This window comes from Leptopilina boulardi, unplaced genomic scaffold (assembly GCF_019393585.1).
Source record: "Leptopilina boulardi isolate dan_hultmark-lab unplaced genomic scaffold, ZJU_Lbou_2.1 LbouV2_48, whole genome shotgun sequence".
Taxonomy (NCBI): domain Eukaryota; kingdom Metazoa; phylum Arthropoda; class Insecta; order Hymenoptera; family Figitidae; genus Leptopilina; species Leptopilina boulardi.
The window spans coordinates 115153-139265 of record NW_026137992.1 but is presented as its reverse complement, the minus strand read 5'-3'; the positions used below and the strand labels follow the sequence as shown (position 1 = coordinate 139265).

The 24113-nt window shown below is 27.8% G+C and overlaps 1 protein-coding gene across 8 annotated transcripts in view; it reads left to right on the top strand.

Moving 5' to 3' along the window:
- The window catches only part of LOC127289598 (peripheral plasma membrane protein CASK), a 157320-nt gene that overhangs the window by 35981 nt on the left and 97226 nt on the right, over positions 1 to 24113 (top strand). Inside the window, exon 1 of one of the 8 annotated variants that reach the window (XM_051317619.1) lies at positions 17694 to 18776. The exons of the other annotated variants lie outside the window; for them this stretch is intronic. Within the exon in view, the coding sequence (XP_051173576.1) occupies positions 18018 to 18776 (759 nt within the window). The 5' untranslated portion in view covers positions 17694 to 18017. Of the gene's footprint in view, positions 1 to 17693; positions 18777 to 24113 lie in introns of those variants that run through there. 8 annotated transcript variants of the gene reach the window in all.

Genomic DNA, 24113 nt, shown 5'->3' with positions numbered 1-24113 from the left:
CCAAAGTTTAACTAAAGTTCTGTAAACTTTACAAGGTCGATGTTAAACTTAATGCATTAGAAAGATATGTTTAATTTATTCTATAAATTATAACATTATTTTTTTAAAACTTTTTTATTATAATTTCTCTTTTATCTCTTAATTCTTTTGCATTTCTTTTTAATTTTTTTTTACTTTTAATTTTCTTAATTAATTTTAGAAAAGTAACAATTTCTATTGGAAAATTATAATTGTACTATTGTCAGTTATTATTACAATAATTATATCGGTTATGAGCATTACCGCAATTTAATTTCGTTTGATATTCTTGTGTAATACTCAGCCTATCGCAGTGGATGTAATATTGGGAATTATTTCAGAACAAAGAGACTAAGTGTCTTCTACACTGTTCAGCTAGCATTGTGTATTGTTTCTGCTTTTCGTGTGCATTAATTATCTTTCCACGTGAATAGTATGTTTTGTTCTGTATTTGTCTTTTCCTTATACTGACAATCAGTGTTTCTGTGAAAGCCAAAATTTCTTCTTCTTATTTCTTTCTGTTTTTTTTTTTTTTTTTTTACTTTTTAGTATATTGTTCTTTGTCTATATATATATTGCTATATAACTTAAGCACTGGAAAGAAATTTTCCTCTGGTAAAGAAAATAGAAATTGCCACTGAACCACAAGTGCGGTATTAAAACACCGAAAACCAATATATCGTTAACTTCTTGAACCACTCGAATTCACGATCCTTTTTTTCTTTGCTGCTCTCTTTTGTACCATATGGTGGAAAAATTCGCGACAACGTGCCATTATATGCTCTCTTGACAATTTTATTTTCCCGATGGATAAAATGAAATTTCTCTGTTATCGACCATCATTCACATTAATTTTCAAATCAATAATTCTCTTTACATTAAGAGTACTCGAGCACTTTTTTTAATTTCTATCCATCGAAATAAAAATTATTTACATCGTAAAAAAAAGAAGTTTCAAATTCTCATCTTAAAATTATTTATTTGAGGTTTATTTCTTTTTTCGTTTTAATTGTTAGCGATATATTTTTTTATTCTATTTATTTTTCTCAATTCTCTTAATTACTGTCCCAATTTTTTTTTTCTTATGTCTTAAAGTATTTTCATTTCCAGGAACTCTTTAATCTTTCTAAATACTTGAAATTCTCCAAATAGAAATCCAATAGAAAAAAAAAAAAAATCACGAATGATGTTAGATTGGAGAGGACTGTCGTTAAACGAAGTTTGGCATCGCATCAAGTAATCCATAAATTTTTTACGTTTCTCGGTCGTTATAGTCAGCAATTTCACGTTCCAATAGTTCTTGCTAAACGCTACCTAGTTCTTACACGTTATCGATTAAGATGGTAGGGAGGTAGTGGTGCAGCAATGGTGTCTGTTGGCTTTCTGGAAATTAACGTTTCGTTGCTTCAAGATGACTCGTGCAGCTTGGTAGATTTGTCTGTTTATGATTAGGGATGCAGGTGATGATAGCCGTGAAAATTATTATTGGAAGATGAATCCCTCTATTGTCATTTGGCATTTTATTTTCACTTTTACTCTTGTCTTGAAAAATTGTGATAAACTTGATTAGGGAAAATTTTTATTTTTGATATAATAGTAGAATATAATTTGTGGAAAAAAAAATTTTGTGACAAATTTTTTTTTTCTGAAAAAGTATTTGAATTATTACTCAAGTTTGATTGGATCAATTAAAATGAATAATGCCTGGTTTTGAAATAAGTAAAAACTAGAAATGACTTTTATCGCTTTGACGATATCCAAAGAGAAATTGAACTGACCTCTCATCCCCCCAAGGCTCTTCTGAAATCGACAAGTTAATTTCGCAGAATTTTCCAAACGTGTACCAATTATAAGTCTGGCCCTGATATAAGAAACAGGAAAAATTGAGGTCATTAAGGCATGAAATTACCTACTGGGAATATATATATATATTTTAACAATTGTAAGAGGGTGAGAATGGCGTTTCTCGTATTCAACTTTTTTTGATATACGTCCAATGTGAATTTTACATGAAATAGGTGTATTTAATAAGGCGGTTCTAATAATCCAGGAATGTGTTGGTATGTGTTTATATATATATATATATAGGCTGGCAGTCTACCTCGGGCGAAAGGCCAAATTACAAGAGTCCTCGGAGGCCCCTCGGGCTTTTGGTAGCGATATTACTTCTTGTGTTTTCCTCGCGCGAGCATTGAGACCATACACGTTTTGTCATCGAGCTTCTTTGTTTCGAACATGAAAACATGCTTGTTCCAACAAACCCACCTCTCTTTCTCCAACTCTTCTTCTGCTTTACAGATATTTTTTTAGTTATATATATGTATGTAAAGGTCGTCACTGTCTTCATTTTATAACAATACTATAGTCAGCATCATAACAATTTTTTTTCCATCGTAATATTTTTTTTTTTTTTTTTTTGCTAGAGACTCAAATCAAGTAGAAAGATAATTTTTGAATAAGAAACCTGGAAGACAATTCTGAAATTGATTAAAAACCGAATTATTAAATAAGTTTTTAAAACTGACAGAAACGATTTGAAAAGTTTTATAAAATAAAAATTAGTTCTATTTTGGGTTTGTATGATTTTTCAATTTCAGAAAAATTCCAATTTTCTAAATCATTTTTCAGAGAAATTTCTGGTTAATGAAAAATATATATTTTCAGATTCTACTTAATAAATCTCTTTCATCTTTTTTCTTATACTAGTGCCAGGAAATAGAATAACCACTTCAATAAGGCAATTTGATGGTTTTGCCAGAAGTTGGTAAAATATTGCGATCAATCTGCTTTTTCATATATATTTTTTGTTTACCTCAAATGGATGGTAATTTATTAGGAAAGTTACAGCGCATATATTATAGAAATATCTAAATTATATATATATAATATAAATTGATGTTTTATATACTTTTAAGGAATATTAAAATGTGTATACAAAATCAAGTGTTTGAGAAACTAATTATTCTTTGAAAGAAGTTAATTAGCGTTATGAAAATTAAAGGCAAATTTAAACAAGTTTATAATGAATTTTCTATGGAAATATGTTTTTCCCGCGTATAACGTTCACATCATTAAAGAAGTGGAGATGGGAATTGTTTTTTTTTTTTTTTTAAATATTGAATATTTTTTCTGTTTTTATACTTGTAATTCGTAGTTTTGTCCTCTGTCGAGTACTTTACGTGTTGAGCACATAATATTCACACATATCTCTGTTTTTTTAGTTTATATAACTATGCTACGTGACTTTCTGTGAAAATATGATATTCTTCACGTAAGAGAAGATTTATACTTACATTTACCGCATTCGGTATTCAAAGGCGAATTTCACTTACATTTTGGTTCATTTGAATTCTAAAGATTACATTGTTCATTATTTGTTAACGTCATTTACAAAATTCTAATAATTCATATCTATATATATATATATATATGAAAGTAATCATTGAAAAATCTTGAAATTATTATCAATATTACGTTTCCAACCACGTATATTGATGATTACCCCATTATTTACTCATTTGCATACACAATAGTTAAATTTATAATCTTTGATGCATATATAACGTGTTGGTTATTAAATTTAAATATCAAATTGATAATCATTAATATAATATTGAATAAACATCAATATGTAACCTAATCTTTTATTATATATTAGAAATAATAATTTCAGTTTGTATTTCATAATAGTACACTGATATATTTATTCTCTATATTATAACTGAACTAGCAAAAGTTTCAGTGTGAAAATTCATTCAAGGTTATGGATAAGAATGATTGCTCGAATATATAATAGACCTTTTAAATGAATATTCCGTTCTCTATTTAAATTTATCAGAAACTAATAATTGAATAAGGAATTTGAAATTGATAGTTTGAAACTCTCTTCTCTTGTCGAGAATTGTAGGACATATGTAAATATTTCCAGGGATGTTAGAATTAAATTACATCATTACATAGGTCGAACAATTTGAAATTCAGATTTTGTTCGTAGAATAATTTTCAACTATATATCCTTATCTATATATTGATCTGACAATTGTTATTTCATTTTTGACTTATCGAAATTTAATATTAACGGTTGAATCAATTTCAATGTTTCATTTTTAAACTAATTTTCGATAAAACATTTTCTTTTTATTTTTTTCAAATCCACAATTGTGTTAGTAAATTTCGTTGTTTAAGTTACAAAATAAAAAGAAAGAAAAATTTAGAATATTTTATGAGAAAGAAAAAGGTGTTTCTCTTTATGATAAATGGGTAACGAAAGATGAACTTTTAGTCACACAGTGAAAAAAAATTAAGAGAAGCATAATATATGAGTTTTTTTGAGAATCATATGGCCAAAGGGATTTGTCGAAGCGATCTTCTCCACTTTATGATTCTAAGTGCCGAGAGCCAAGCCAAAAGCTTATGCAAACAGAAAAATATTTAAGTGGTCTCACAGACTTACTTCTCAAATAAATATTTCTTCAAGAGGAAGTGCAATTTTTCTCGAATTTTCAAGCAATAAAAGAAAAATGTGCATGTCAAGATGTGAACTCTCAGAATGACGAATTATGAGGCTCTTAAATAAAATGAAAAAAAATTTTCTTCATCATCATTATAGATTTTTAAATTATAAAAATTTTTTTTCTGGTCGAATTGACCTAAAATGAAACTTTTCTTTTAAAATTTCTCCCCTCTCCTTGGAAAAAAAAGAAGAGAAAATGTAAAAACAAAGATTTATTTTAAAGTCAAGTTACTTTTTGGGAGAATAAAACAGTTTGAAATTGCAAGGAAATTGGGGACTGGACTCGAGAGTAAACATACGTGTCAGAGAACAGTGTGGACCATCTGTTGTTATCCTATAGTTGTATACAGTACAATAGTATTATCCAGGGAATGGTTAAGTTTCGTCCTTACAACGGTCTGTTGACCATTCGAAGTCGTGATATCAAGCCTGAAACAGAAACTGACTTTCATTATTTTTTTAAATTCAGTTTGCGCATTCCAAGAAATGAGATTAGAAAAATTAGAGCGCGAGAGAATTTTCCCGTGTAGGACCTAATTTACTTAATGGAATAAAATTCTATTTTGTTGTTAAATCAATTATTTAATGATATATATATATATATATATATATATATACGAAACAAGAGTAAATTAGATACACACAAAGGTTTCATGTATATAAATTTTGCTTTAGCCTGTAATATTGTTTTAACATTGGCTTTACATGCGGACACGCAGGCGCGCAAATACTTAGAGCCCTGAAGCTGTGAAGCACGTCTATTTTATTAACCTGTTTTGTATTCACAGCCACGCATCGTCTCTCCGTTTCTCTCTTGTCTACCCTTGTCCTATACCTTTCGAGCTTTCTCACATACAAACTGGTTCGACGAGGCTTCACAAAATTACTTTAGTGAAGTACACTATTTACTCTCTCTCTCTCTCTATCTCTCTCTTCACTGTCGATCAATATTTCATCGGTTTTCATTATTTAACGATTAATTACTAATCTTTCGTTTAGAATAAAATTCATCGAGACGCATGAATATATGCACCAAATTAAATTTGTTGGAATTTTTGTGGTGTTGAATTAAAAATTAACGAATTTTTTATCATTAGAATTTGTCTAGCAAAAATTTTGTATAAAAAAAATTTTTAATTGTTCTTTTATCGAATATGGGAATTACATGGAAATTCAATTAATGAAAATAAAAAAAAATTATCTGCTCTCTAAAGCTGAATTAGTAAAAATGTTTACTAATTTGAATTAGTGACTCACTTTTTGCTTTTGAATTAGTAAATTTTTACTAATTATTAGTAACTTTTACTAACAATTAGTAAAATTTAACTAATTCTAAAAGTGAGCCACTAATTTAAATTAGTAAACATTTTTACTAATTCAGATTTAGAGAGTGGATAAATAGAAAAACGAATAATTATAATAAAAAATTCTTTTTTATATGAAAATGCTAACTGGAAATTTCTAAATGGAAATTGTTTGATAAATAAATTTATTATTATTTAAATTCCATGTATTAGAAAATCTGTTTTTTAAATACTAATTTGGGGAATATTCATGTATTCCAAATTCTTCAAATACATTTCTTTGTGTATTTGAAATTTTATCTGAATTCAATAGGTTTATTCCCTTTTTAGGAGCTATATAGTGAGAAATGAAATTCGTTCATTTTTTTTTTTTTTTTTTCATTACAAATGTGTGTGAATTCTGTTACGTTGTCAAAAACACGGACAAATGGTTTTTGAAGGAAATAAAACGTCGGGTTTTTTAATTTATTACCCTTTGACGAAAAAGTGTTTTTTTTTAAAGTTCAATCATCCACTCGTTTTTCAGTGAGCATAAAGTTTAATTTACGGTTCTTTATATTTTCATCAAATCGTGAGAAAATAGATTTTGAAATTTTTAGTTCGCTTGCTAATAAAAGATGTTTGCTTGTATGCTGTAAATTGAACTAAGCAGTAATTTTAAGAAAATTTTGTAAAAATTGTAAACGATTTGATACATATTTATTAGAGAAAATATCGTTCTTTTATGCTGCATGTGAAAAGTGGCATCTGGTGCTTAAATTTGAAGTATTTCTAAATTGAATTGGCATTCGTTTTTGTTGAAATTCCAAAGGCAAGTATATGTGATCGTTTACGAATTTAGGTGATGCATGCTTTTCCCGTTGATAGATCAAAGGGATGGTACAAATACGATTAGAGATCTGCGACTGTTAGTTTCTTTAAGTGAAGAGCTAGGATTTTGGTTTGCTCTAAAGATCTATTCAGACGTGTGAACTCACGAGTGCTTGAAAGTAGCTCGTATATAGTGGGTCGGAATCTCTTTGTACATCCCATGCACGTATCATCTTTAACAAGGCAGAAGGGCATCCCATTAACGTAACCCTTTCAATCAAAACGTAGACACCTTGTTGCAGATTCAGTCGTTTATAATTAGACTCAAGATTTAATTATAGATACTCTTGAGTTATCAATAATATTTTTTGCGAACATTGTTTTTTAATTCGAAATGAAATATTTCTTAGATAATCTGTTGCCGAAATGATTAGTGAAAGTGGTCAGGATTGGAAATTAAGAAAAAAGTGAAACATGTGAGAATGGAATTTTTTTTTGCCAAAAAGTACCGTGAAAGTGGAATGTAGAAAATTTGTTGAATCATGATATGGCATTGCCAGGAATAGTTAATGCGATGTGAAGATCGTCATGAACTACCCTGCGACCAGGGATCCATTAGGCTCCAGGTCGCCGGGATGCTGTTATCATTCATGGAATCCCCAAGTTTATCCACCGTGTAGAGTGTGCCTGAGGCCTATTTTGACACTTCAGCAATGTTCGTTGAGAACAACTTACAGTGCTTCACTTGCAAATACACCTGTTCATCAGACACACGTGCAAGCAACTAGAACACCACCGCCAAGATGGCGTTACGATTGGAAATCAACGGGTACAAATCCCCTTTATTATACACATCCACTTCCAAATTCATCCGGTTTTCCATTAAACAAATCCGCGAGTGCAACACGTTTGGGTTCGCCGGGTACATCGCACGGACAAAAATCACCTGGTGGCTCGTTGGGACAACGATCATCACCAGGTGGATCATTGGGTCAAAGATCGCCAGGATCTCGTCGACCAAAGCAACAGCAATTTGGTCCTCCACTCAGGTGGATTGGCGAGGAAACAAAAAGATCATTACCGGCACATGTTTACAAATATTACCTTGCTCAGACGAAGGAATTTCGTCGTCAGGTATAATTTTCAAAAATTAAGTCTCCACTCTCTTAATTTGAATCAGTGAAATTTCACTGGTGAAATAGCTAGAAGTCGGTTACTGAATCATTTAGTGAAATTTTCACTGAAAATCAGTCATATATCACTGATTTTCAGTGAAAATTTCACTAAATGCATCAGTCAATCTGTATTATCGGTAATGGGTAAAACAGATTGACTGATTCATTTAGTAAAATTTTCACTGGAAATCAGTGATATATGACTGATTTTCAGTGAAAATTTTACTAAATGATTCAGTAACCGACTTCTAGCTATTTCACCAGTGAAATTTCACTGATTCAAATTAAGAGAGCATAGTATTTTTTTTCCTTCGGTTTTCTATGTTGCTGATTTAGATTTTGATGTTAAAATAGGAATTTCTCATAAAAATCAAGTTTTATTTTAAAGAATTTTATATATAGATATCATTATTTTTTATACAAATTTTCATTTTTCGAATAGCATTTGACAGAATTTTTTTTGGCCAATTTTTATTTAACAGAATGGTGTTAGGGATAATTTTGAGGTTAAAATAATTTCTTAATTTACTTACCTTTGAATTAATTACCAAATTATTTATAGTACATTGAATTCTTTTTTTTTTCTCAATTATAAAAATTTTACATTATAAAAACGAGCTATTTATGAATACCTATACTGCTTGTATTTTGTGATTTTGAATAACGTACTTCTTGTTTATGCGTCTTTTGTTTATTTATTCTTTTGAAACTATTCTTACATAAAAATCTTTTGTTCATGAAACCTATTTATCATTCTAACTCATTACTCACAACAGAAAACTCTTTTGACTAATAAAACTCTGGTTAGCGTTTGAAGTTTTTTTTTTTTTTTCAAATGCAAGTTCCTTTTATGAAGAAGTAGAGATGGCAAGTTTTCATATTTCTTTGTTCAAGAGTCGCACTGAACTTTATCAGTTTATCATCTTTTTTTCTTCTTTTTTTGATGAATAAACGTTATACTATTTCTCCAATATATTGAATTTATAAATAATAGAAATAATTTTATAATTAGTATTTAGAGAAAAAATGATGTTCTTTTTTTTTATTGTTTGTGAAGAATGTAATAATTGCTCATTAATATTATTATACTGACTATTTTGAGCTTATCTGACTTTTCCATTAATATGATTTAAGTTGAAGGAAATTTTAGCGTTTAATTATGCAGATTCTAACTAATTACTTAATCGTGTAATTACCAAAAGTAAAGTAATTTTCATATTCTGAATCGACTTCGTTATAAGAGTAAAAGTTATATGGAATTATATTTTAATGTTAATAAATGAATTAAAACATTTTCATCTTTGATTCAAAGAATTTATATTTAAATTTCAAAAAGTTATAGTCAAATTTTAAATATTGTAATGTGACAAATTTTTATTTTGTTTTTTTTAAGTAATGTATTTCATTTGGTATTTAAAAAAAAAAATTAGATCCTACATTGGATAAAGTAATATTGTGTAAAAAATTAATTATTATAGGACGTGAAACTGCCCTGTTAAAGCAGATGGACTGTTAATAAATGTGAGTTAAAAGTTTTCGCTTCCCCTAATGGCAATTTCACGACGAGAAAATTAAAACTTGCAAAAGAACTGGGTTTATGTCGTCTTATCGGATTTGCTCCCTTTGTGTAATGAAATACCTGTTTTTAACATTTTTTACATGGTCTTAATTTATAAATAAAAATTCATCTAAACTAATATTATTTTTAATGGAGCTTTCCATTTATTTCGCGAACTAGTTTTAATTTTATATTTCCACGTGAAAAAAATATATATTAAAAGAAAATATTACACAAAACTGAAGATAAATTTATATAATAATTTTCATTAAAATTTTATGTTAATGAGTAATTTTTTTTTCTGTTTCAGGTGAGTGACAAAAAATACATCCTTTCTAATGTTTACTTCCATCAGGGCAAGATGTGATTTGGTTCCCATTTTAAAATTGGTATGTTACATTTTGTACTTGAAACATTATAATTTAACTGTATATTACTTTATATTCTAGTTAATTTATACTGTTTAAATAATTTAATTTACTTTTGATGTCGAGTTTCATTTAATTAAAATCACAGGTATCTTTCATTTAAGTAATCATTTCACGTTTTTATATAAAAGGTAGATAAATTCGTGAAAAAAATAATTATATAAATTCAACTCTAAATAAAAATCAAATATCAAAAGTGAATAATCAAAAATTTTAACTGAATTATATTTCAACTATTCTTAGCATATTCATTGGCAAATAAGTAAAATCTCATAAATCTTTGAAAAAGTTAAAAAGCTCTATCAATTTCAGTTTTCATTCACTTATTTGAATCCTCCTGTAAGGAAATTTAATTAATATCTACTTGAACTCATATCGATTAAGTATAATTTTTGTGTATTTAAAACTAAATTGATAATTTCGATCTTGGATATTTGCTTTTTATTAAATCGAATCATTTTTTTTTATCACAATACAAAAATGAAATTTTTTCATAACTTAAAAAAAAATACACAGAAAAAATACTGTGTATTCGTTTAAATTATATCTGCAGTTCTTTTTGGTAAAGTAAATATTAACATTAGTTATTTGAGAATGTGTAAATATTTTGGAAAAAATTGAAAACTTTGAAATTTGAAACTACTTCAATCTTGGTTTGAAACATTTGATATGAAAGAAGTGTTTCTCAATTTTCGCGAAATTCGAGGCAAATAATTGAGTTTTCCACAAGGGAAATCAAAATCCAACAATTCCTAATGATTTAAAAATTTGTTTTAATCTCTATTTATGACTTACTTTGAAGATTATTACATTTTCAAATATTTACTTTTTAGATTAATTTACATTTATTAATTATTAATATTAATATTATTTTATTAATATGAATGAATATATAATGGAAAATAATTGTATTTAATTTATAAAATTATTTATTAGAATTTGTAATAATTTGATTGTGGAGAATTTAAATAGTTTTTTGAGGGAAATAATCTTCTCAAACGAATCGACAGTGTTTTATTATTCTAAACAGAGTATTATTCGATTACGAGGGGAAGTATTTTCTTTATTTTTTTTTCTTGGTCTCTTGTTGATTGCTCTGAGAAAAGTCATTTAAGGACTAAAGCACTTTTAAAGAACATTGGTTTTCTTTTAATACGCTTTAAACGGTATAGAGACTTATCGAGAATCCAAACGCATTTCTCTGATTGGATTTTTATGTTTCTTCTGCACTGCAGCATTCTGGTGTTCGTAAAGTTTTCTTCAAATATACTCTTTCTCTCTTACCTCACGATTTTAAGTTGTCGAGTAATGAGATAAAAAGTGACAGCCTGGCAAAAGAAGCTACGCCGTGTCCCGTTCCAACATTTTAAAGTTCCTCTCTAGAGCTCCTTGTATTTTACTTGGAACTAAATAGAAAAAAAAAATTTTTTTTTTCCTCTGCAACAGCGGGTATAAGGGAGGTGTTTTTCTTTCTTCACTTTTTTTTTTCCTCAGTATGCAGCATCCGTTCTGGGCCAGTATGTCGTGAGACCTTGGCACGTATTTTCAACGAGCGTGATCCACCAACTTTTCAACCTGACTCCAAAAACGACGAAGTCAGAATATTCTAAAAACACATACCTTCATCATCATGATAATGTGACTCATTTAGCTGAAAATTTACGACAAGCACTTTCTTATAGTCCGCCATTAACATGAACTCTATGTCTTGAGTTTCAAATAGATCTCGAAAATTTATGATAATTATTCAAAAATACTTGAAATTTTTTTTTAAAAAAAAAAAAAGAATTATTTTTACCTGATGAGTTTATTCTTAAATTTAGTTTTTGAGTTATATAATTCCCGAATTGTCTTTTTTTTGTTGTTCTATATTTATAGAATTTTTTTTTTTAAATTGAAGAGATGGAAAAAAATTGCATCATTAAAAAAGTTGCATTTTATCCAATTTTTTATTATTTTTATTCAAGCTTAAAAGTAGGTCACTTTGGATATGCATTTTGACGTTCTCAAGCTTTTCATCTGATTTCTTTCAACAACGTTTCGTATACATTTGCAAAAAAAAAAAAAAAAATAGAATCCCAAATAAAATTGTTGAATATTTATTATTTTTTAACTACTCGAGAAAGATTAATTGCTTTGAGGTGATAGACGTAGATCCCCCTTTTATTAATTAGAAACAGACCGACGTTTTAGCTCTATTTGAATAAAGATTTGAAATTGTCATCTTAACCTACATTTGCTTTGTTTTCTCAGTTAAATAATTTCAAGTGTTTTATAATCTGATGTTTCTGCAATCGCACAATTTATATTTCACTGTTGAAGACATTTCGACCTTTGTTCCACTTCTTGTTCTTGTCTTAGTTTTTCTTTTATATTCTCTCTTTTCTCAGTTTATTATTTATCTTTTTTTTTATTTTCTTCATTCATTGAATTTTTAGGTTATGAATATAAGTTTTTGAAAAAAAAAAATTGAAAAAATATATACTTGATGACAAGAGTAGTATATATTTCTAAGTGCGATAAAAGTCAAATTGCATTGGGATTTTGACTTTGGAAGTGTAGCTAAGGGATTTGACCTAGAGAGAGAGATAAACCTTCACAGGATTGCAATTCTCGTTTATGCAATGAGGAGCCCCCTCGAATGGCTGAATTAATATAGGTCAACTTGACTGAAACATCTAGTGAAATACTTCTTCACTCTTGTATGCAGAGAGAGGATATGCTGCAGTGAAGACTACAAAGTGACGTATGCATATTACACATTTACTTCACCAAGCTAAATTAAATTTTTCTCGAATAAGAATAAAAGTAAATGTAACTCAGAGTATGTTTAAAGAGCTCTAGACAGTTTTTTTCATCCCTCAAAATTTTTTTTTTTTACTAAAGTTCATATGTGACTGTTTAATTAATGTTTCCGTTGAAGTAAAATAATAGCTCGTTTCGTTGGAAATCTCTTTCTTTTTTAATAATATATATTCGATTTTCCAAAATAAAACAAACGACCGTTACAGTAAAAATTTAATTTAATTCAAATGCTCGGATTACTTGCGGACAATGATAAATTACTTATAATTATTCTCCAATAGGAAAACGAATATTTTTTAACTAGTAAAATTTATTATTATAGAGGTTTTTATTTTCTAAATTTTTGTAATTTAGGTTTTCGAATTTGATTTTTTTTAGGTGTCATCAAAGAAATATAATTTTTAGAAAGTTTCAATCGAATCATGCTTCTAGTGAGGATTGCAAGTGGAAATGTTAAATTATAGTCAGACAGAATAGTTCTAGTTGTTTCTCAAGTAGATATGTGACGTTATGGTCAGACAGTGAAGTTAGTTTACTTCCCTAAGTAAAAATGATCCATTATAGTCAGACAATGAGGTTTAGATTCGCTGCTCCTAGTGGAATTGTGCCGTTACAGTCAGACACTAAAGTTAGATTTGCAGCGCAAGTAGAAATGTGATGTTAGAGTTAGACAACCGTGCGAACATCTCTCCCAATATATAGGTTTATATATACATACATATAATAAAAAGCAACATTAAATACTGATCGTTACTTTTATATTCCCTTTCTCTATTGGCAACCTTAAAAAAGTTTTACTGTAAATGCAATAAAACTTTGTTGAGAGGCTGCGTTGAAACGATTTCAAGGTTCAGGCTTCCAATAAAGATACCTTCACTGGTAACGTCTCGAGTATACGCCTTCAGTTTAGCTGCGAGAGTAATAAATTATTCTCAGATAACTATGTTGAGGATAACAATTTATTTATCATATTTTTCTTTTTTTTTTAAACGTAAAATACGTTAACGTCCTGTTTATATCATTTAAAAATGTATATTTTTAAAAAATTTAAATTATCATTATTATATTATTTCAAATAATGGAGTATTGTTTTAAAAAGTACAAGGAGGAGATTTACTATTTCTTTGGAAACTAACTAACCTGAATTTAAAAAAAAAACTTTAACAATTTATTATTTTAATTAGCTATCAATTTCCTTTGGATAAAAGTTTCTCCCCCCCCCCTCCCTTTGAGTAATTTTTTATTGATTTTGAATTCTCACACTAAAGTGAAATTCTTTACATATTTTCCTTGTGCTCCAATTTCTACATTCTTTGCTCGTTTCTAGTTAAATTTTCTTCTTCCATTAAATGGCTTTCATTAGTTCGGTCAATTTTGCTGTAATACACAATAAAGTATTTATTAGGAAATATTTTTCTTTTTATTTCCAATTAAATTAACACGGAAAATAATATTCATCTGAAACACATATAAATTTCACTGGAATAGCGATATGTTTCACTAAAACAATAAAAGTTTTCGCTATTCTAGAGAAATATATCGCTGTTACAGATAAAAAATTTTTTTCGTGAATAAAAAATAATATTTGTTTTAATTATGTAATAATGTTTCATGCTATGGTTACTCCTATTTTGTGATGTGTTCATAGTTTGAAAGATATAAATTTAAATCCTGTGCGGCTGTGTTATTCTCCTCATACTCCACGGGGTTAATTTCTTTCGAAAACACTGGGATGCAGATTTTTTGGTATGTGCATCAATATAATGCCTCTTCTCGCAGATGCGTGGCACATGCTACGTATATTAGTTTCAAAGGGAGAGACAAAATATCGACCTACGGATTAGGGAGCTATTGCAGAAAATGCAAAATCAGCATTTTCAAATAGCAATCACTCTATATGCTTGGAAACTGAGCAACCAGTCAGCGAATTGGGTCTACTACATACACACGACCGCAACTAATGTGAATCAAAAAAAAAATCAATGTTTCATTTCTCATTCATGTGGGACAAAACTTGAGGGTTATAAGATAAAGATTTCTCGAACCTCTTCCTTTTTATTTATTTTTCTTTTATTTTAATATCCCATTTTATTTATTTCCTTATTTTATTTTCTTTATTTTTTACTTCGACAGTGAAATAAAATGCGTTTGTCTCGTCTAGATTTATAGAAGGGGGAAACTTTCGAAATACTCTGCCGTGAATGCAAACTATCATAGTTATACGTTTAAATTTAGATTCAAGGATTCCACAGATATATATATATATATATATATATATATATATATATATATATATATATATATATATGTGTACTTAACTCTCTAAAGTCAAATTAGTTTCAATTTTAACTATATAATTTAAATTAGTGACGGTATTTTTACTTGAAAATTATTAGCTCGTTAATAATTATAAATTATTACAAATTTTACTACAACATTTTATGATTTTGAAATTTCCAAAAATTATTTTACTTATCCTGTTTTTGAATTTTGTTCGAAATTTTTAACGGTAGATAAATTTTTACTGTCTTAAATTATGTGCGAATCTTGTTTTTTTAAGAAAATAAAAAACATTTTTGTATACGTAAACATGTATATAAAAACTAAAATATTTTCTTTTCATTTCTTAAAAGCGTCACATTCATTTTTAAAGGGACATGAATAAAATACTATTAAAAAATAACTTTTTTATGGTACCTTTTTTTCAGCTATAAATTTTTATTTTTTTTTTGTCGAAACTTTTTTCTAATGATTGATTAAAATCTGATGGTTCATGAAAGCCAAAATAATTCGGATTGAATTTTTTGTGGTTTTTTGAAAAAATAACTTCCGATTGGCGTAGTGTTTTTTTTTTGCTAAATAATCAAATAACTTTATATCAACTTATTTATTTGTAACACCGAAGCATCAGATTTTAGTTTTTTTTAATAAAAAAAAAAACAAGGGACAAAATGTTTGTCGAAAAATATTAATTTTGAATTTAGAAAATGTAATGCAAAAATAAGAATTTTTAAAAAGACAATTGCTAATGTTCCTCTAAAAATAAATTTTTCAAATTGTACTATTAAAATTGTACTAAAAAATGTACTAAAATTTTTTTGACAGTAAAATATTATCTATAGTAATTTAGTAGTAAAAGACAGTTTTAGTCAGACAGAAATAGTGTTTTTTTATCAGTAGTGGAGACCAATTTCAATTAGATGACGTTTAGATTTTGAGTATGAGTAGTAAAATCTAAATTCAGTGAGACAATTTTGACTTTTATCTAATTATATTACAATAAGTAGTAAACATTTTGATTCAGAAATAAATTTTCTAAGATTTTTTTTTTTTAGTAATAATATTAGTGATATTTTTTTTAGTAGTAATAGTAGTTTTTAGTCAGACGCTTAAATTCTTTGAATTGTAATACACACTAAAAAATAATACTTACTTTCAGTTCACTTTTGACTAAAACCGTTAACATTAGAACCATTTTTACTGAATTTCAGCCTTGAGTGTATGATTTTAAGTCCTAAAATTGACTTAATCTAGTTTTAAGATTAAAATTACACTAGTTTTAAGGCATTTTGATTTTAAGATGCTAATGGTTTCAGTATTTGTTTTTTGTGTGTATAAGTAGTAAACGTCGGTTTTAGTCAGACAGAATTTTCTCCAATTTTCCAATAATAGTAACTTCTTCCTCCTTGTGATTACCCAAGCAGCACGGTATATCCCCTGAATATCCCTTGAATACCACCGTGGAATATTCCCATGATCTTCCAGGAAAATCAAAATGTCCGCATCATGGGAATTTTCCACAGTGACATTCAGGGTATATTCCAGTGACATTGAGGGTAATATTAAAGGAATATTCCAGTGATATTGAGGGAATATTCTACGGTTATATTGAATTTTTTTTTTAAGTGTTGAAATAATAGAAATGTATTATAAATTGTTATTTGAATAAGCAGGAAGATTAAAAACACATTTCAAAAAAAAAAATTCATTGTAACCGTGGAATATTCTCTCAATATCACTGGAATATTTCCACAATATCATCTGAATATCCCCTTAATGTCACTGGAATATTTCATGAATGTCATACCGAGGAATATTCCCTCAATGTCACTGGAATATACCCTGAATGTCACTATGGAATATTCCCATGATGTGGACATTTTGATTTTCCTAGAAGATCATGAGAATATTCCACTGTGGTATTCAACGGATATTCAGGGAATACTCTCTAAATTTGAATCAGCTAAAATCCGCTGATTGGCAGCGAATAGTCGCTGATTGAAAAAGCTATAAGTATGCAGCTGCGAATCAGCGACTAACAACGATATCAATCAGCGGAATACTCCATTTTAAAAATAAATTTATGTTCCGACGAAAATGACCGACGTTTGCCGATTCGTGTTTCGCTATTTTATTAGCTGTATCCGCTGATTTGCAGTGAAAACTTTATTCACTGATTCAAACAGTGAAATTTTAGCTAATTCAAATTTAGAGAGTATACCGTGCTGCTTGGGTATAGTATTCATCTTTTACTGTTCTCTCAGTACTATATTCATTTTACAATAAATTTTTCAAAATTGGAAAATATGAAATGAGACTTGGCAATAGGAAAAAAAATATTATCTTCATGAATATTATTTTTATTATAAATAAAATATCATCTCTGGTTTATATGAAATTTTATTCCGCGCTCTTTATTTATTTTTGCAAAAGATTTTGATGACAATCGGTTGCATCACATTGGAAATGCGATACGAAATGATTGCCAGATCAGAAAGATAAGTGACACTGCAGATCAAGTGGTATATAGGTAGAGGAACTTCTTGGGAGAGATGAGTGTATATATATATTTATATATAGTAGTGGTAGTAGAAGGAGCTGAAAGATATAGGGTGAGAGAGGGTGAACCTTCAAAAAGGGGGATGAAAACGATAGAGACATGGTGGATGGTGGCGACGGTAGTGGGCGAACGTTGCGGTTCCAGAGGGATGAAACTCCAGTCGTGTGGAGGTGGTTTTAGAAGGTTAGGTAGGGGTTTGGTTGGTCGGCTGGTTTGCGTGGAGGAAATGCGCGTCAGCCGAGGCCGCGAGGCTCTCAGTGTTTGAGAGCGCGGCATCGCGATGCGTTGTCCACATATCGTTCCTCATCAATCTCAATCCCACGAGTTTTCATCAAACATTGTTAAAAATATTACTAGAAAAAAAATTTCTTTAATTTAATTAAATGAATCAATTGTGGACTATTTGAAAGGATTTCTTAGCGAAAGATAATTTTTCAAAATAATTTCAAAGTGTTTTGAGTGTAATGTAGTCGTGTATGTGTGTGTAGTGAATCGAATAGTGATAATGGCACCGGACAGGGCCATGTGATATAAGTGATTGAAGAGGAGAATAAACGGATGTTCAAATGGATCCGTATGGTTGGAATTCTCAAGGTCACATCGGAGGTGGCGCACCTCCTCCATCGAGATGTTGGGAGCGTTCGTGCCGATCCACTGATCCATCACCCATGCGGCCAATTGAGCACAGCATGCGATCCACGGAAACAATGCGCTCCATGGAATCAATGCGTTCGACAGATTCAATGAATCGACAGCAGAACGCTGAATCAATTCATTCGATGGATATGATGCGACCCAATATGGAACATCGTCAATCAAGATCAATTGAATCGATTCGATCTATAGAGCATATACGACCAACAATGGATCATCCAAGATCAATGGATCCGCCAAGCTCGTCGGCGAGCATGAGAAATCTTGATCATTATCAAATCCGTGCTATGGAACATCCTTGCCGGCTAATGGACCACGCGGGTCATATGCATGAACATTATTTGAATCGTGGATATGATCATGGTTGTCATTCTGTTGAACATGTGCCAAGATTGATTGAACACAGGGGACATGAGACTTATCCAGGAAGACCACAACATTGTGAGCCTCCCATGTGTCGATCACTTGATCATGGAGTTAGGGCTATAAATTATTCATGTAGATCGTTGGATCACGCTCCTGGAAGGCCTCTGCCCATGGATTCTGTCATCTTTGCCCCACATTCACATCAAGCACCCAGAATGCCTGCTGAAAGTCCGTATCGGTTGAATTGTCCTGTACACAGTCCATTTCGATTTAGGTTTCCTAATGGTGATTTTCACTCTCATCAGGTAGGATATTTTTTGGTGTCTCTTTTTTTCATATTCTAATTGTATTATTTTTCCTTTGAAAATAGAAGTGATTTTTTTGTTAGAAAAATTAGTGATTAGAAATAATATATGTTTTATCGAAAAATTATTTAATGCAAACAGGAGATTTATTAAAATTAAATGAATGAAAAAAGATATGATAAATTAATAAAATTTGCATAGAGTGCTTGAATAAGTTATGCAAATGATTTTCATATTAGAGTAAAAAAAAGGAAATCTTATTTTAAGATAAATTTACTCTCTCTGAATTTGAATAGGTAAAAAATTCAACTCATTTGAATTATATTGACTTGATTTTTTGCTATGAATTAGGTAAATTTTACCCAACTTTTGCGCAATATAGTAAATTTGTTTGTTTGAAGATCATATTTTTATTTTTAATAATTTTTGCCATTTGTCTTCAAATACGAATATTATTATTTCAAATACAGTTTATTCAATTACAATAAAAATATTATTTCTTTAAATAAATATTTATCTGTATTAAATCATTTTTATTTGATTTAAATAAATTATTTGTTTCGAATACAGAAATTATTCAGAATTAAAAAATTAATTTATAAAAAAAATTCCAAACAATTTCAAATGATCGTTCACAGATTTTATTTTATTTTTGTCAATGATAAATATTTTTGTTATTAACAAATATTTTTGCCATTAACAATGAAATAGTTTGTTTGATATCAAATTTTTTGAATTATAATCAAAAGCAGAGGAAAAATAATTTTTTAGTAGATATTTATTTGAAAAAAAAACAAAATACAATTTATTTTTATATTGCAAGCTGTGATTTTTGGAAAGTGAGGGAAATATTCAATTTCATCATAATAATTGTGAAGCTACTATTTGCCTATAGAAAATATTTACAGAGTGATGTATAACAGACTAAAATGAACTTTTAATTAACTAAAAATCTTGTTTGAATCAGTATCTCATGGTCAACATGATTTTTTTTTGTGTTTGATTAGAGATTGGTTGAATTTAATTGGACTTCTTTTTTGTTCATTGAAAAGTTTTGTTGTTCAGAATAACAATCATTATAACGAATTGATTGAAATGAAGTATATATTTTTTTAATGATGTATGCTTCAAAAAACTTTTTATCTTTTTTTTCAGTTTTTAATGTCACTCCATTATTAATTAACTTTGATAGAGAAGGTATCATATTTCTGATTATTAGTCTCAAATTTCCAATATTCTAATTAGTTCCTATATAATATCTAAACCCATCAAATAGAGTTCAAAGTTTTCTTTCTTTTTTTCATTTTTTGGGTAAAGGGAATTCACTTCATTAATTTGAAAGACTGTTCGATTGAGCAAAATCGATTTTGTCTAGGTTGATATTTTTTTTTCGTTAAAATTTAAACAATTATTTTTTACCTGAAAATGTATTTAAATATAAAATATAATTTTTCTCTTTAATATTTTATATAGAGAGAGAATTTTAGTAAATTATTATTATTCGCTTTTATCGAAAAATAAATGATATCTGAAGTTTTAATAAAAAAAAAAAAAAATAAAAAAAAAAATGTCTCGTTTTAATTAACATGATATTGGTTTATAAAAAATTAATGTTACTCGATTTTATTGGTAATAAAATGGAACATTTATTACAAAATGCATTTTAGTGGGTGGTTTTTTAGCAGCTTCTGTATGAGATATTATTTTTCTCCCAACAGTTGTAAATAATGAGGTTTGCAATTTACAATTTTTCAATTTAAATTCATAGAATATATGATTATTGATATGTATCATTAAATTTTCATTTAGCTTCCAAAAATACACTCACATATTATATGAAAATGATTTCATATTATAGATAGCATTTTTAATCGGTTAATTTTACATCAGGTTTATCATCAAATATTGGAAAGCATTTTAAATTTATATTTCTGGTTTACTTTTAACAGAAATTGTTTTAAAATAATAATACATTATAGTTTTTTGTAATAATTACTTTTAGTGAAAAAGATTATTGTACATTTTCCTTAATTATCTTTTTAAAAAAAACTCATTTTTATTGTGCTTAAGTGAAACAAATGGTGTTTTTGATTTTTTCGACGGAATGTAATTAAGAAAAATTGATTTCTTCTTAGAAACATATTTACTATTGTAAATGACTTTTCTTTCTCGAGTGTTTCTGAAATGCTTTTCTCGTTAATGGTCCCGATTGTATGAACGCGTAACATTACCAGAAACGTTCCAACTGAAATCTTATATTTTCAGAAACATTCCCTTTAAGGGTTATTTCAACTTAAAACCTTCCTTTCAATTCAATTCAAGTATTAAGAGAAAATTACGTGCAATTCTCTTCTTTTCTTATTCTCAAACGTGTACAAAAAAAAAAAAATCTTCCCCTTTTTCAAGAAGGAACAGAAAACAACTGATTAGAGTTTTTTCCCAAGCTAATGAAGTCATAGCTATACTTGCTAGATTTTTCGTTTGTTTTATTTTTTTTTCCATAATTAATTGAAAATTCAAATATTTAGAGTTGCTTTTTCATTATTTTAGCTTATATGAATTTTCTAACCATCCCCTTTATGAATGTGCGTGAAAAAAAAAAATGTTTATTCACAAACTTTTAAGCTCTTTGAGAGCAATAAATGAACGGTATAATGATTTTCAGTTCGGCTTTTTGTTCACATTCAACTAATTTAAAATGAATGCTTTGCCTGACACCAAAACGAATGAGTTTAATTTTGATTGAAACAAATTTACACTTGACAATTGTGTTGTTGTTGTTATTCTTCAAAATATAGGTTTATAATTCTATATATAATCAGTTTGAATTGTTGAAATACGATTGCAGCAACAGTGAAATAATTAAAATCATTCGCATTTATAAATGGACATTATTTGATAAAAAATTACTTAACCAATTCAAGATTCACATTTATTGCCTCTAATTAATAACAATAATAATTATCATCATCATCATCATCGCTAAAGTGAAAAATAATTGCTTTTTTATTATCATTAAAAAAAATATGATAATGATTTTTTTTAATTGTAAAAAAAATGTATATTAATTAAAATTTTTTTAATTTATTATGAAAAAATGTCTATAAAAAAAAAATAGAAAATTGAGTGTTAAGCTTGAATGTTAATGAATATTTTGAAACTCATGGCCTGAGTAGATATTAAACTTAAGAGAGTGAATTAAACAATAAGGGAGATTTAAAGTGGCTTAAAGCATCTGCGCAATCGTAAATAATCTGTTCAACTTTATAAGCCGGGTTTACTCTGTTCTCTACTCTTTAAAAAGTTATAATTTAGGTTCATTTTTAGTCGTTAATTTCTTATTTTAATGTCGATATACAAATAATAAATTTTCATTAAATTTTATTACATCCAATAAGTTTAGTTTTTTTGCTTGCAAAAATTTACGATGCTAAAGTTCACATTTATAATCGACGATTTTTAAAAGGAATATTTTTTTTTGTAATTTATAATTTTTTTATCTTTAAAAAATTTCTTTTTATTATTATAATCTCAGATTATTTGAGAAATGTTGAACTAATTGTATTTTCAATAATCTTGAGTATCAGGATTGTTGATATTTATATATTATCATCATAGGAACAAGTTTCATTATAGAATTATGTTTGTTATTTCCGTTGAGGATAGTAATCTGCAATTCTATGCAAAATGCTCTTCTCTTATCTTGAAATCACTGATTCCTCTCCATACATATTACGAGCATTATGAACAATTCATTGCAATAAATCATCCATATAAAATTTTATTATAGACAGATGAAGTTTATAATCAAAAATTTAGTTTTCTATACAAATTATTATAATTTTTTGTCTAAAATAATTTTTGGTAGACAATAAATTTTAATATTTTCTAGATGAAATTTTTTTTTTTTTTTTTTGCAATCGTTGCTTCATCAACGTTTTTATATTTTCGAATAATTAAGATATATATATAAAAATAAAAAAAATAATTTAAAAACAATTTTTAATTTGAATGTTCATTACTTGCGGCATATCTAGAAGCATTTTTATTTATATTTCTATCATTTTATTTATTTATTTATTTAAACGTGTATATTGATTTCAAATAGTTTGTTTTATTTTTCATTTGCGGATATGTGATCTAAATACATATTGCATTGAACAATTTCTTTTTATCTATTTATTTTATTTATAATTTTTTTTTCAAATTGATTAAAAAACAATTCAATTAAATTTTATTATTTTTTTTCACTATATTTATTATTATTGATTTTAAATATTTTTGAAATTGTAAATTTTACTAAAAATTGTAATATAATGCTTGTATATTGAAAATCTATTTTTCCCGGGGAAAATTTCCTCCATTGTCTTTTCGACACATGATAATTTGAAGTGAAACATGATGGAACCCATCAGACTTCATTTTTCATAATAAATATCGTCTTGGATTTTTACGATCTTTTCCTATCCGCGATCAACTTGTCATAAACTCAAAAATTTTCCTTTTTTGCTTCACCCAACAAATCTCTAGTCTCTTATCATTTTTTTTTTTATATGCACTATACATATATATAAAACTCACATAAAATTCGATAAACGCATTATTTGTACGTGTATTAAAAAAATTTTACGGGCTATTTCCGGTAGAAACTGGATGTGTGCATGTTTTCGTATAAGTGTCAAGTATAATAGTGATCGTTTTTAGAGAGAATTTTGTGTGTTTTGCAGAACATCCTTTCTTATCAAGGGGGATAAAAAAAAAAAAAAAAGAATTTAAGTTGACATTGTGTAAAAATATTGAAAAATGGTAAAAATTTAAGATATTTGATATAGTTTTTGCTTTTATGAAATTTTTATAGCAAATAATCAATTTTTAACAGTTTCTTTATATATTTTTTATGAATTATTTTTATAAAGTGAAAACAAGTTAATTGAAAGTTATATATAGAATTTGAATTTATCAAGAGAAAGAATATTTATAAAAAAAGGTTATAGAAAGTTTTTTCGAATTAGATTTTTTAAATATTTCTTCAAATATTTAATAATTATTCGTTTCTGTAGAATATTTAGTTTAGAAACATATTTTTGTTAATAATTTCTAAAAAAAAAAAGTATGTCTAAAAAAAATTTACCCAAAATGAGCAACTGCAACAAATTCTTCTTTACACTCATCATTCTTTAACGTATTTTCTATTTTATTATGCATGTCGGAACAATGCAGCACTATACTGTATTGCGACTCACGAAGAGACATTTACGGTCTGAAATCCTTTGGGGTACACGAAATGGCCAAACTGACCAAGTATTTCCCTCTATTTTATACGTGCCCTACATGAAA